This window comes from Fonsecaea multimorphosa, assembly GCF_000836435.1.
Source record: "Fonsecaea multimorphosa CBS 102226 unplaced genomic scaffold supercont1.9, whole genome shotgun sequence".
Classification (NCBI taxonomy): Eukaryota; Fungi; Ascomycota; class Eurotiomycetes; order Chaetothyriales; family Herpotrichiellaceae; genus Fonsecaea; species Fonsecaea multimorphosa.
Window position 1 is genome coordinate 712,707 of NW_015971643.1, and position 14,607 is coordinate 727,313.

The 14,607-nt window shown below is 53.0% G+C and overlaps 6 protein-coding genes across 6 annotated transcripts; 4 read left to right on the top strand and 2 right to left on the bottom strand.

The window, feature by feature from the left end:
* Positions 1-745: 745 nt before the first annotated feature.
* Positions 746-3,092, top strand: Z520_05413 (uncharacterized protein; the record flags this gene model as incomplete). The annotated part of the gene is made up of 6 exons (XM_016775916.1): positions 746-805; positions 836-943; positions 997-1,808; positions 1,944-2,245; positions 2,301-2,530; positions 2,583-3,092. The coding sequence occupies 6 exons, from the start codon at positions 746-748 to the stop codon at positions 3,090-3,092; spliced, it is 2,022 nt and encodes a 673-aa protein (XP_016633075.1).
* A 242-nt stretch (positions 3,093-3,334) lies between these two features.
* Positions 3,335-4,534, bottom strand: Z520_05414 (uncharacterized protein; the record flags this gene model as incomplete). Its single annotated transcript, XM_016775917.1, has 2 exons — positions 3,335-3,738; positions 3,814-4,534. The coding sequence occupies 2 exons, from the start codon at positions 4,532-4,534 to the stop codon at positions 3,335-3,337; spliced, it is 1,125 nt and encodes a 374-aa protein (XP_016633076.1).
* A 991-nt stretch (positions 4,535-5,525) lies between these two features.
* Positions 5,526-7,382, top strand: Z520_05415 (uncharacterized protein; the record flags this gene model as incomplete). The annotated part of the gene is made up of 1 exon (XM_016775918.1): positions 5,526-7,382. One exon carries the CDS (start codon positions 5,526-5,528, stop codon positions 7,380-7,382), a length of 1,857 nt encoding a protein of 618 aa, XP_016633077.1.
* An 887-nt stretch (positions 7,383-8,269) lies between these two features.
* On the top strand, positions 8,270-9,697 carry Z520_05416 (uncharacterized protein; the record flags this gene model as incomplete). Its single annotated transcript, XM_016775919.1, has 1 exon — positions 8,270-9,697. The coding sequence occupies one exon, from the start codon at positions 8,270-8,272 to the stop codon at positions 9,695-9,697; it is 1,428 nt and encodes a 475-aa protein (XP_016633078.1).
* A 112-nt stretch (positions 9,698-9,809) lies between these two features.
* On the bottom strand, positions 9,810-11,339 carry Z520_05417 (uncharacterized protein; the record flags this gene model as incomplete). The annotated part of the gene is made up of 1 exon (XM_016775920.1): positions 9,810-11,339. One exon carries the CDS (start codon positions 11,337-11,339, stop codon positions 9,810-9,812), a length of 1,530 nt encoding a protein of 509 aa, XP_016633079.1.
* Positions 11,340-12,081: 742 nt separating this feature from the next.
* Z520_05418 (uncharacterized protein) lies at positions 12,082-13,818 on the top strand (the record flags this gene model as incomplete). Its single annotated transcript, XM_016775921.1, has 8 exons — positions 12,082-12,560; positions 12,891-12,906; positions 12,963-13,067; positions 13,117-13,213; positions 13,269-13,355; positions 13,412-13,475; positions 13,530-13,722; positions 13,774-13,818. The coding sequence occupies 8 exons, from the start codon at positions 12,082-12,084 to the stop codon at positions 13,816-13,818; spliced, it is 1,086 nt and encodes a 361-aa protein (XP_016633080.1).
* Positions 13,819-14,607: the final 789 nt, after the last annotated feature.

Below are 14,607 nucleotides of genomic sequence, written 5' to 3' on the forward strand. Positions count from 1 at the left end.
AACAGACAGACATCAAACAACAAACAGCGCAAAAGCAGCAACGCTTGGTGTCCAGGTGAATCAACGAAGCAGGTCCGGTGGCAGCGGCGGCAGCAGTGACGAAGCGATGCTGCAATCATCACAAACAGTACCTAGGTACGCAACCCACAAATCACAAAGATATTGTTCCTGCGCCGCAAAAGCTGCTATGCTGGAGGAAGACTTATACCTTTAGACCCTTTTGGATTCTCTACATTGTCTGATGATGGTTCACACGGTTTGCAACGTGCGAATGCCGTTGAGTCTGAACCAGGCATCCAGAACAACCGTTCGGACCGGAATCACCTCGCTAGGGAAGGGAGAAAAGAATAAGTTGCTACACTTTAATTCTTCTGTCAGTTCCTACCGTTGTTCTTCGTATATCCCTTCCCCGGCCTGACGCGAAGAAGACTCTGCTCCTGGGCGTATATTGAGATGCAAGGAGACAGTCGCCGTTCACCTGCATGTGTTGAAGCCAAGGGTGCCAAGCCCACCCGGAATGGCAGGGGGCTCCCATCGCTAAACCGCTAAACCGGGTTCATTGTAGGGGCTCTCCACAGGCTCAGGATGGTTGATGGGCCAATCTTAGGCGTCAGCCTAGGCTGGTGAAGCTAGCGAATGGTGCCGAATTATCAACATCAACCATATTTGTTACATGGGTTGTAGGTACTCAAGCATACGGTACAACTTCAGAAACTCCAGATGCAGCGCTGGGAGAATATCCAGCATGGCAGATCGACACAGTAAGTGCTCGATCATCAAAACCCCGATACCCGAGCTTCATGTCGTATGCATATCGTACTGATGGACGTTCCAGGGTCAATCCATCGGCGGGTATCTAAAGCGTGTGATGGATGTCGTTATCGGCGGTCCAAGTGTAATGGACTGGCACCATGTCTCCAATGTATGCAGAGGGGAGAAAAATGTAGGTACCGTTCCGTTAATCGAGTCCGACACTCGCGAGCAGGCCGGCCTCAGACAGCAACGCCTGCAACAGTTGAAGGAACGACGACTGCCGCTCCGGATGGAGACGTCTCTGGCCACCGGCTTCACGATGACTACGCAAGCTCGCTGGACGGTGAGACCGCCGAGGAAGTGTATCTGAGCGTCAACACAACGCAGAAAACGCCTCAATCTACCATCCATCTCTATTGCGGACCCTCCTCCAACTTTGCGTTTCTCCAGCAGGTGTACAAGACGTTTGCGTCAGTCGACTCGTTGAGCACGAACACAGCTTCGATAGCCGCTCCTGATCAGGGCATAGATTATTTTCGACAGCGACAAATGTTTTTCGGTGTGCGCCAGAACTTTGGTATGTCCAAAGATGTACTCGAATCAGAACTATCACTGCGTCTGCCTCTCGCATTGGCGAGGCTTTTCCTCGAGAGATTCAGCATGACAGTTCTTCATCTGGTTCCGTTCCTCAACCTCGAGATAATGGAAGAGTGGCTTGGACAGCTGTACAATGATGACAACGAAGAGATGGCCACCGACGTCAAAGCAGTCCTCCTCGCGATCCTGGCAAATGGCGCGACTCTCACAGAGCATGTCAAATGGGCTGATGCACTTTATGATAGAGCCAAGAGGGAAATGCATGTCCTCGATGAAACCGTCAACAACAGGGCTATCCAAGCGTCTCTTCTCTTGATAAGTTATCGCGCTCTGTTGAATGGAAAGTGGACTAATGTTTGTACGCTCACCACCAAGCGAGCAGCGGCCGAGCAAATCTTGCTTACCTTGAGCTCGGACAAGCATGCCGCAAGGCATATGCGGCAGGCCTGCATCGAGACGTGGAGTATACATCGACACTGCCAAAAAGTGATGCTACAACTGAGAGACGCACAACGTTTTGGGCTCTGTTGTTCTGGGAAAGGTTCTGTGTCTCATCTCAGTCATTACGAGCAACTGCCCTAATACTGCTCTAGATGGGTCTCGTTCTGGCTTGGCCGACCGACTTCAATTACAAGTGAATCTATATCAACACCATTCCCCGGAACCAGCATGTTCACCCTAGCACTGGGCGAACTGTCAAATATAATCGCCAAATCAACCAAGTACATCTACGAAGAGAGGCACTTCTCGTTGACGAAACTAAGGTTATCCCTGCAAAGTGTTCGGAATGATCTGGAATCCTTCAAACAGAGGATGGAGCCGATACTTGGATTTGCCTTGGATGGCAGCGTTGATGAAGACAAGGCCAACGTCCAGCAACTCTTCATGATGAATTGTAAGGATATACGTACCACACCAAACTCCCAGTCGTCTCATTTCCTGTGTTACAGTTCTATACCACACGTGGATGACCAGCTTTCGGCCGTGCTTAATGGTGTACAATTCTCTGAAGGGTCGGAAAGCACCCACTAACTCTTTTCCTTTTCACGCCGGGCAAACCCCTCCCTCGCCCAAGTCCGACTTATTCTGGCTGCTCGAAGCCTGTCATTGTGCGTTGGACTCGGCCCGGAGACTGATCCACTACCTTTTTGAATCGCTCAATCGACACGTGCTGCTCAGGGTCTGTCCGATTTCAATCGTCATTCAAAGTCCACTACTTACTCATCCCGCAGGACTTGAGCTTTACGTCCGCGTGTATCGAAAGCGCATGCCTGCTCCTCGCCTACCACGCGATGAAAAATCCGGAACTGATTCCTCGAGTCAAAAAGAGCCTAGAAGAGGCTCTCGGATGCGTTGGGCACATGACCAGTAAAGAACAAGTCGACAGCGTCCGATATACTATCCAGCGAATCCTTCAAAAGATCTGGGAAGCCCGCGTGTTCCACGAACGCAAAGGTCGTGCAGGATCCTCGTCGCCCGAAATCGGGTATTTCGGCGCCTACCACCAGCCAGAGGAGGACCCTCAGGCGGACGCAGCAATCGCCAGTGGTGACGCGCCGGAGCTCACCATGAATTTTCTCCGGACTGCAATCGACGAGCCTGGGTTCGATGACCCTTCCAACAACGACGGGGTTTTGGATATCGATTTCAACATCTTTGCTCCCGACCTCAGTGACTTCTTCACCCTTGACGACTCGGATTTGCTTACCGGGGCTACAGACGGCGCTTTTCGAGATCGGTGATACCGTAGGCTGTCGTGTTCCCTGGATGCAGATCACCAACCCAGGCCACGGGACGTGGAGTCTCTCCAAACGGACAAAAGAGAAAGCGCCTGGATTTGACATATTGCGTAAATCTACAGTCCATGAACGACGACTCTTTGCTCGGCGATTTATTACTGACTATCTAGACTAGCAAGGGTCCTTGGAGAAGTGCAAAAGTCCATATCTGAACTCAGGAAGCTGCCTACAGAAAGCTCAACCCTTCAAGCCTGAATATGGACCGGCAAGGCTGTGGCTTGCTTCGTGTGTGAAAGAATCAGCCGTCTCATCAGCCACTCTCTTGCCGTGATCGGCTCATACTTTTGCAATCCTGTTTCTTCCCAGGTTCCGGGCAGAGCCTGAATCACCGTGTCCAAATTCGGGTTACAGAAATATGCCACGCTGTAACGACTGGGATACAGATCCCCAACCAATGCATCGGGAGACATTGGCGGCTGGACCACGCGGTGGACAGTGGATTTGATCTTGTCGTTGGCCCAGCGAGACAGGAGGTCTCCAGCGTTGACCACGATGGTTCCCGGCACGGGTGTGGCGTCGACGAACCGGCCATTGGGAGAGCAGATTTGCAACCCGCCACGGTCGTCCTGAAACAGGAGCGTGAGAGCGCCTGGGAAGGAATCGTCATGTCAGGCCCGTACGGAGGGTGCAATAACTGGACAAAAAAGTGGAACATGTTCCTTACCATAGTCTGAATGCGCTCCGGCCCTGACAGCGTCTTTGCTTCTCTCAAAGACCTCAGCTCTGGCGGGCGGATAGTGCAGGCATCGCAAAGTATTGTCGGCCTCGTCGACCAGGGCGTCAAAATACCTTTCCTCTAGGCCTAGGCCCAGCGCAATGGCCCGCATGACGACGACCTGTGTCTGTCGGCACCTTTCGAAAAAGCCTTGGATCACAAGCTTCATCTCCACAATGCCCCGGTCAATCTCCCCGGGCCATTTGTTGTCCGCGGCGCCCTCTATTCTTTCGAGGCCCACGTCCAATGCCTCCTTCATGTCAGGGTTCGATGCCCGCAGCCGATCAATTTCCGCCTGGTCGAGGGACTGCGACAGCTTCTCGCCCCCGTAAGCCGTGTACCCGGGACTGCTGCTTCGGCCCTGCATCCCCCATGACAGCTGATTCTTCTCGTGCTGGGGTCTGTTGAAGAACGCGGCCGCGGTGGAGAACAGGCTGTCGATTTCGGATTGCGGGATACGGTGGTTTTTCAGGTACACAAAGCCAGATGTCTGGAACCCATGTGTGAGGGCTTTGGCGACTGCGAGTTTTGTCGCAGAGTCTCCCGACTCGAAGGATGAAATGTCAATGAGCTGTTTTGGAATTATATTAGCTACTGAGCAAACGCATGTGGACCGACTTTCGTAGCGTACCGGAATCTGCAGGTCGTTCTCATTTACTGCGGTCTCCATTCTGAAGGGTGTGGATTCTGGTATCTCTATCTCTCAGAGCAAAGCGAGGACAGCTACACGGCCCCTATATATACCCTGATTGGGATTTGACCAAGGACATCAACATATTGGAACTCGCCGACATCCGCCACTATCGGGATAATTTTAATTGCAATATACCCCTCTGATTGACTGTATAATGGTGGTTGATTCGTGTATCACCTAGCATGTTGGCCATGTACCTGGTATCCAGGAAATACGGCTATAGCGAGTGGATATACCGGATATATCCCGGGGTGAGGGCGTAAGCGAGGTACTGTGCACTCCCCCCTTTAATATAGTCTCTTCTTTAGTAGCCACTGGCTTTGGTACGAGCAAGTGTGAAGATGAGAGGGTGGGTGAGTGATGATCAAAGCGGCATGCTCGAGGCTGAGTCGCACGTGAGGATCGAGCAGGTTTTACCAGGCAATGACTCTTCTTTATCCGCCAAGGGTACCTACCTAGGTAGGTACCTAGCAAAGGGGAGCACAGGCCACAGGCCACAGGCACAGGCAGCACAGGCAGCACAACGGCATTGCTGGCACCTGCAGTCCCTTCAAGTTCCCCGCCAATCGACGTCAACCACTGCCCTACTTACACGACCGCAGTGACATGTCCATCTACTTCGTGATTCCCTTCTTTTCGTCAACTGTGTCCATGCCCATATTTGACTGCCTCGATATCTCTGGCACCGTGACCCTGGTCTATCCATTCCCCTTTCCATGCTCACCACCGACAGATCTTCCGCCCATGCAGCGTTACCAGCTGAGGCTGTCCACTCTAGCCTCACAAGGCTGAACTTCACACAATACACGTTGACCAAGCCAAAAGAAGAGCTACCTGCCATCCTCTGGGCATCTTCGAACTACGTCTTCGTGTCTGCCACCTGCAGACTCTGCCCTCTAGTCTTCCAAACGCCGGTATCTGCTCGACCCTCGTCTCTTCACCGTCTTTTCCTCCGATACAATACGCCATGCGTTGCGGAAATGCGCTGCTTGCAAGAAGACAGCGCACAGAGCGTCACACTGTCCAGACCTCCCGAGACCCTGGTACTGGGACAACCCTGGACAAGCAAGTCCCGGCCAGATCGACTGTCACCTTGCGCAGAACGAGACCGGCCTCTCCAGCGAGTGAGCGAAATGTCAGGCTCCGGGAGGAAGAAATGAATCAGTTTCTCAGTTTCTGGAGGGGTGAATCGGACACTTTGACTCTGTTCGACATTGAAATGGCTGAACAGACAGCAAACTCAAGCCCCAGAACAACGAGCCGGCCCTATCTTGATCTGAGCCCCGCCCGCATTGGTGCGCCATTGCCAGATACTGAGGTCGCTGTTGGAGATACGACTCTTGCAGAAGTGATGCCGGGCAGGCTTCCAGAGAATCACCAGGAAATGCTCAAACAACGCGCAAATCCTTCGCATTCCAATAGGACCAGACAGAGACGCAGATTGATGCTCAGCGAATTGTGTAGTCCTGGAGACGGCGATCCCGTGAAGTGTCGGGCATGCTTCGATGAAGTGGCGGCTCCCATATCTCTTGATTGTGGCCATAGCTATTGCCGATCATGTCTCAATCAACTTGTCAGAGCTGGCACCGCCAACAAAATGTCCTGGCCGCCAAGATGCTGCTTCTCGTGGCCACGCGTGGATATAGGCTCAATCCAACCACATCTTGACGAAGAAGTCTTCTCCCGCTATCTCAACGTTTTTGAAGAATACTCAACTCGCGACCCGGTCTATTGCTCTAACAAATTCTGCAGTCTTTGGATTCCCTCGAGTCAGATCCAGGACAACAAGGAAAAGTTTGTCTCGTGCACCAAGTGCCGTGTCCAGACCTGTGTCGAATGCAAACAAGGACACGACGACCATGTCGGGGCTGAAGGGACCACCTGCAAGAATCTTGAAGAGTTGATGGATGAAAGGGATCGCAAACTTGCCGAAACCAAGCTATGGAAACAATGCCCTAGCTGCAAAAATCTGGTCGAGAGGATTGACGGCTGCGACCAGATTCAGTGCTCGTGCGGTACGCGGTTTTGTTATAAATGTGGAACGAATACAAGCAGCGTGACTCAATGTCGCTGCTACCCGCCCGTGTATCCCTTTTGGGGGGCGAGGCAACGCCCACGCCAGCGCTTGGGAACATCGCAACGTCGAGCGTCGAGGAAATTTGCTTCGGGCTCTGGGTTTTCTGAACCAAACGCATCTTCCTCATCCGTCCCATTGTCTGGAGAGAGACTGCCTCCTGCTGAAGCATCTAGGCCCGCCAAGCTACCTCATCCTCCTCGGTGTGGTCTTAGACGTGGTTTGCACGCAAATTCTGGAGTTTCCGCCACGGATCCCCATGTAAATACACCAGGGCTACAAAAGACCACGCAACCCGAACCAACCTTATATTCTTCTCTTGCTTGGGCCCTACCCGGTTACCACGAATGGGACATGCGAGAGGCCGGAAACGATGAAGCTGCACCTCCCGAATCAACGTATGGTGACTCCAAGTCAACTTTTGGAGCTCTAGGCACCTCTGGATACGTCTCGATTCCCTCCCATCCGACTAACGCGGATTGGTTGGCAGCCCCTGCTATGTCGCCTTCGTTTGAGCAACAGCATTGGCAGTCTTCCCAAAGCCAAGGCATGCTCACTGGAACGCCCCGCCTTGTGAGTGCGATGCAACCTTTGCCTTTCACGGCCTTTCCCGGAGGATCTCAGACGTGGTCAGCATCTACCTTTCAGCACAGCGACCCATCTCTGCTGTCTGGGCATATGAATCAACCAAGAGTCGACAGGTATATGGTGAACCATTTCAGAGACGCGAATGTGGGGTGGCTACAATGAAAGCTGGATCGAGATGCACATGCTGGAAGGTAAGGGCGACGTTTAGATCCATGGGGCACAGGAGTGCTATGGGAGAATGGACAGACTATGTGCGCGCTTTACTCAAAAAACAATCGCAACGCCTGAGTGGCTGTGTGGCTAAGGAAGACCAAGGGTAATGGGGACTTACTTTTCCATTGATTTGTGTGTATGTTTGGTTCATGAATCCCAATGGATTGATTTGGGACACGCAGCATGGCGTTACGCAGCGTACATGGACATCGATCGTTATCTGGACATGACATTTCGGTAATCAAGGCTCCAGCTAGGATCATGCAAGGCTTGTCTGGATATAGGTCCGGGGTACGGGGGACAGAGTCCGGATCTCGAGGGATTGAATGGGTGTGCAATGAATCTTGAATCATGACGTCGACGACTTTGTTTGTTTTCAACATACCCGCTCTGAAGGCAGGAACTTCAAGCCAACTGGGCACGGAGTCATGGATACATTATTAGCAGCGATGGACGGAGTATATCATATATGAAAAGCTCTGGAAATCCATAGTATGTAGGTTCTGTTGCGGGCTGGGTTTATCATCTTGCATGGACCGTTGATCAACTTCCGTTACTCTGGACATCTACTACCTTAAATTTCTTGTTGCCTTTTTGGTCTTGCACTTCGTCTGGCGTCCTCAAATTAACATTGGCCTGGGTCTCGAAATATGCCCCCTAGGTACCCAGGATCTTAGGATGGTATAATGGGAGATACAGGGTTCCAGGTTCTTTCTTATATAACGGACAAAGGACGAGGAGAGAGAGAACCAGTCGAGACGAGACGAGACGAGGACAGAACAAAGCATACATAAACACAATACAACCCTGATCAGACCACGTGAAAGTTGTCATCAATGTCTCAAGCACAACAAGAAGCCCATCAGCCCAATCCTGGTGTCCGGGAAGAAATACATTCACCCTCTCCCCGACCCTCGACTGATATACCAGCGGCTGATCTCACGACGGCCACGGCGGCGCAGGCCCCCGGCAGTATGGAAGTGACCACACGCACGGATCTCTCTGTCCTGTACCGCGTGCTGCGCGCGGTGATAAAGCCGCTGCGTCCTCGTCTCGTGCGGCCAAAGGGTGCAGCGCAACCGACGGGGTCGCCGCGTCTGTCACCCCCCCGAAAACGGGACGTCGAGATTACGGAGATGCAATGTGAGGAGGGTGTGTGGATGTATCGGTTCCGCGCGGCGCCGGGAAAGGGGCCAGGGTCAAGGTCCGTCGGCAAGGACAAGGCTGCAGTGGACGGGGGTGTTGGTCGGCGTGATGGACAGACTAATACTACGAGACACCAGCACCACCGCGTCTATTACTTCTGCGGCGGTGGATTCCAATCCCCTCCTGCGCCGGAGCACTGGCGCTTCCTGGCACAACTCACGCACGATCTCGCGAGCCATCATCATTCCAATGAACCAGACGTCGACGATAGTCATGACCTGCACCATCCAGACACCGAAACCGAGATCGAGCCGGTCCTGGTGAGTTACCCGCTCGCACCCACCAACCCGGCGAGCGCGAGTCTGCGGATTCTCAGACACTGGCTGAAGAAGGTCATGGACGAGGCGGTGGAAGGTGGCGAAACGCTGAGTTTGATGGGCGACAGCAGTGGTGGGAACGTCGTGCTGAGTCTGGGGTTCTGGGCTGCGCAGGAATATGTCTTCACACCACCGTCAGAACAGCAACAGGGACAACAGAGAGCAGGCCCGCCGGTCGCCGATGACCCTACCAAGACCAACCGAGCCAACGGAACCACTACTACTACTACTCAAAGCACGAGTCCTTTCCCACTCAGATCCCTGATCAGCATCTCCCCTCCCACAGACCTAACAAACAGCAACCCAGACATCCGCAAGGCGGACAAACTCGACCCGGTCCTGACGGCCGGATTCACGCGAGAGGTCGCAGAGGTCTGGACGACGGGGAAGAAACACCCCCAGAAGAAACCCTCCGCGCACCACGAACCTCTCCCGCTTGCCGATCCCAGCGTCTCGCCCCTCCTCCAACCCGACGTCGCGTTTCACGCGCTGAAGGATCGAGGGGTGAACGTGCACGGGGTCGTGGGCACGCACGACGTGCTGGCGCCGGACGCGATCGAGTTCCTGCGCAAGTGCAAGGGACTCGGCGTCAGGGGGAGGTGGTTGGTCTGGGAGGGCCAGATGCATTGTTTCCCTCTGGCGGGCGGGGCGCCTGGGCTTGGGATCAGGGAGGGCACGGAAGCGCGGGAGTTTCTGGCGCGTGTGCTTCGGAGGGATTGTGTGCGGGAGGAATACAAATGATCTATAAAGTCGGTACAAAGATGGCCACAAGGCTGGTGAGTGCATGAAACACTTGAATTGTAGAAATATGCTAGGGTAATAAAACAAGAGTCTGGAAGCAACGTTTGCACACCTATCCAGTGCCGTCTACCTTCTGTGACGGACTCCCAAGCAGTCCCCTTTCTCCCAGGGCTACGATGGCACCTAGCAGGCGCTTCCTACTCTCTTCTCGCTCCTGATCCACCATGACCTGCCACAATCCTTTCCTCCTCACGTTGCCGGCAGCAGTGGTTGTAGGGTGTTTATGCTGACTCGTGGGTGCCACAGGGTCGCTTCTGCCGCCCTTTCGAGTCGTGTCATGCGAATAGCGACAGCTTGACCCCCATTTGCAAGTTTTGTACTTAACAAAGTGTTTGCAGAGTTGGGGTGCTTGAGGTCTTGCAGACCGTGATGCCGGCGGAAGAGACGCCTGAGCACGAGACGCCTGTTTGGCGCTCGTTACTTCAGGAATCGAATCTGAATCAGACCTAGCACCGCAATCTGTGTCGGAATCTGAACCAGAACTCGTGGACGAACCAGAGGATGAAGTGGCATCTGAGTCTGTGGCATCCGAGTTGGCCGAGACGTCGACGGCTTCGGTGGTAGGATGTGGACTGGGTATCGTGGCGCTACTCGAGGATTTCAATGTGACCTCCTTCATCTCGGCAAGCCGCAATGCTTCTTCCGCTCTTTCCAACTCCAATTGCGCTTTGAGAGCTCTCTTTCGTAGCTTGTCAGCCTTTAATTTTGCCCGAGCGGCAACATTATCTGTATTTGCGGTCTCCTCGCCACTCTGCAAGATCCGGTCTTGTTCTTGTCGCTGTTTCGCTTTTGCGATGGCTTTGAGTCTTTCGGCTCTTTCTTGCTCTCTTTTGGCCTGAACTTCTTCCCTAGCCTCCCGTTTCGCCTTCTGTTCCTCCTCCCGTTTTCGCTTCTTCTCTTCCGCCTCCTTCTTTGCCACCGCTACCCTTGCTTGTGTTGGGTAGCGCCGTTTCCTTTCCGCAAGCCAAGTCAATATCTCTTGTCGAGTCCGTAGAGCGAGAGGATTTCCGTTGTATTCGAATATGTAACCACCCACGCCCGATGACGCTTTGTTCGCCAGGCGCTGTTCTTCATCTTCGTCGTCTTCTGGATCGGAATCTCGGTCAAACTTTGCAGGAGTCAATCCGAGAACATTATGTTTCCTGGGCTCTACTTTGTGGGGCTCGGGTGGTTTCTGGCTATTTTGATCGACGGATGGTCCGCGCGCCAGCAGGTGTTCGATCGAGGCATTAAAGCTAGGTACCGCGGGCGCAGCTGTAGGACGCGGGCGATGCTGATGCCCTGGGGCAAATGCAGTACTGTGATCCCGCTTCTGGGGACCATTGAGAAAGTTCCCCCTTTGTGCACCATTATTCAACGGTTTCTGTAGCCGATTCTGACCGTACGCTGTGGACGATGGAGTCGGTCCTGGACGATTGCTTCCATATCCTCCACGGCCCCCTCTTGCATGTCCTCTGTAAGAACGACCGCCTCGAAATAAGCCTCGGCCGTTCTGAAAGGTTTGGTTCTGCTGGTAAGCGCCTTCCGATCGCTTGGGAGGAGGTGGAGGCGGAGGAGGGAAGGAAAATGGCTGGCTTGACATCCGAACGTGCAACGACAAGTGGAGGCTTCGCAGCTAAGATACTTCTTGCATCATTCAGGTACGCGATACCAGATATGAATACCTTTACCTTTGTACCCAAACAGCGAAGCTTGGAAATGGGTGGACGCCCGCCAGGTCGAGCAGTGTCGCCGATCCAAATTTTTGTCTCGCTACCGCCCGCACAAGGCTGAGTAGGAAGGCAAGGCTAGAACTGTGGCCAAATCCCTCGCCGCTCTGCTCATCCTCGGTTCACCTTCTGTTCGAGACTCGCTCTAGAGATAGCTCGACAGCTCCATTGCCCGTAATGTCTTTCGTACTTCAAAGTCTACTTCACCAAGAGGACCAATATATCGTTCATTGCTGTATCGATAGCCAATGTGACGGGCTTTGACATTGCCACAGACTCGGTTCTGTAGATGAGTATTCGTCTCTAGAGCCCGGGAAAGCGAGAAATGCATCGAACAGGATGCGCACGCAGGTACGGCCCTTATAATATCTGCCGCCTGGGACACAAAAGTCTAGGCCATCGGAGCCAGTCTGTCACGCAATGATGCACTCTAAATCATGATCAAGCGCCGAATTGGGCCAACGCTGTGGGAATCTGGCATGGAAACAGGTGAGTGTTAAACATCACCTGATTTCAATCGTGACTTGAGACCCCCCTGGGTATAAGATACGTGCGAAAACCTGCTACGTCCAGGGTGTTGAGCGATATCTCAAGAGTCAAGCCTAGCAGCAAGCCATGGAACTCAAAACCGTCCTCATCGATAACCCCGAAGGCCTCAACCTGATCCTGGGCCACTCCCATTTTATCAAAACAGTCGAAGACCTCCATGAAGCTATATTCAACGCTGTCCCGGGGGCCAAATTCGGCCTTGCATTCTGCGAAGCGTCGGACGTCTGCCTGATCCGATATTCAGGAACCGATCCAGAGCTTGTCGCTTTGGCTCAGCGAAACGCCTTGGCCATTGGGGCCGGCCACAGCTTTATCATTTTCCTGCGCGATATGTATCCTCTCAATGTCCTCGGTGCCATCCGTGCCGTTCCCGAGGTTTGCCGCATCTACTGCGCCACAGCGAATCCCGTGGAGGTCATCGTGGCACAAACAGAGCAGGGACGGGGTATCTTGGGCGTTGTGGATGGCTTCAGTCCGAAAGGTATCGAAAGTGAAGCGGACATAGCAAAGCGCAAGGCATTTTTGCGGGCGGTTGGATATAAAATGTAGGACGGCGACGGCAGTAGTGGCGATAATGGCAATGGCGGCGCTGGCAAAGTCAAGGTGGAGGAGAACTTGAAGGAGTGGAGCGGGATTCGCGCTCAAAGTTGATCTCGTGGAGGTAAAGCAGCCGCCAAGCCGATCTGGGATCTAAAAGCGGCGCCGTAATTAGTGATGCTCCATCAAAGTCGCTCAGACATCGAGAAAGATTTTCCATACAATTCACTCTCATCGTGACCGAATTTGAATACATATGCTGACTGTCTGAGTTCCGGAATATGCTACGATACCTTCTGTCTGAATCACAATCACGGAACCTTTTGCGTATACCATAGGAACATGTTCATCCTCGTACGATTACTCCACTGCTCCGACCGGCTGGAATATCTGGAATACTAATTGAGCAGACCACCTTCGACGACCTGGTCCAGATACCGCCGCATGGATTTGTGAATAACCAAATCACCCGACAAGACATTGAAGACTGCATCAACGAGAAATATTCCAACAAAGTCTGCTTCTCCCACATATCCCTACTTCAATTTCTGACCAGGTTGTCAGGTTGTGCAGAAGGTCGGGCTGTGCATTTGCATGTATGATCTGCTGAAAGCTTCTGATGGCTTGATCGGTCATGGCACGGGAAATGCCAATGTCAATGGTATATGAAGATTCGGCTTATCGCCCACTTGGAGCGAGCTGACAGGGAGAAAAAGTTCAATTCCGAGTGATAGTGTTTCGACCCTTCAAGGGCGAGATCATTACCGGTGTCATCCAGAAATGTACACCTGAAGGCATTCGGAGTACGTCCTGAACTGAACATCCTTCCTAGAGAGGTGACTAAATCTACGGCGTCCAGTCACAACACGATTCTTCGACGATATCTTTGTCCCCCCAACCATGCTTTTCGAGGGTTGTGTCTAGTGAGTCGAGCCAAGGAGAGAACATGTACGAACGCCATATTGAACCGTCAATAGCAACGAGACCGAAAAGACCTGGGTCTGGGAGACTGAAGGCGACCCAATCTATCTCGATGAAGGCACGATAGTCAACGTGAGGGTCGAAGCCGAGAAGTGGAATGACCAAGCACCAACACCCCCAAAGATCAGGAAACCCGGTGACCCTGAGCCAGACCCAGTGGTAGAGCATAGAGTGCCCTACTCTATCGAGGTATTATATCCAGATCCTGGGGAAAAGAGAGCCTTTTCTAATCTGGTTCAGGCATCAATGGGCGAGCCCGGGCTGGGCGGTGTCGACTGGTGGTGACACAAAATGCAGCCGATTGAATGGGGTTGTGCGCATTTTGCCTGCCCGAGAAAGCTATGCTTCTCGTTGACACTGTTTGATGGCTTCCAGTGGCCTCTTCACTGGGCTAACCGCGCTCGGCCACGACGATTTCCCGGCCAGCTGATGTCTCTTTGAACGTCGTCGCGCTCCCTGGGTTCTGCTTTTATTGGCTACTTAGGTAATAACAGAGCAGCGGTCAGTGTCTGTGGTTGCAGTGCCCAAGCACTCGCGGGGTTAGCCGTGGTTAAGCGGCGACTACTGCACTTGCCCCTGGAATGAGTTTGTCATCACGCCCTTTGAATGGCGTAGGCGGGCCCAGGGGCGCACAAGGGCCACTAACCTTAACTGTGGAGGACCCTTTGTTCTAGGCGTTGAGGCCTGCAGAAACTGCCCATGTTGTGCCCGGGCGGCGCCTGGGTCCCCTGCCGAGCACGTCATCTCTCGCCCTTTTGTCTGATTGATTATTTTGTAGGATGACTCGCGGTCCAAACGAGAGGATTCCATCAGATAGGATTCACTGAGAGAAAAATGTCTCTTCTTACAAACAGGATGAAATAGTGCTGAATAAATACATAGCCTCTCTCTCCTCCACCGTGTCTCTTGTAATATCTGTCCTATCTGTCCCTGTCCGTATTGTTTCTCCGTCTTTCACATCCCGCTTATCCTCGTTGAACCCCGCAATAAGAATCCAGCGTCCTCCAAAACACGCAGCCACTTTGTTGTTTGTGGTTGTCTGGAAACAAAGCAGAAAGAATCTCACTTCGCTGG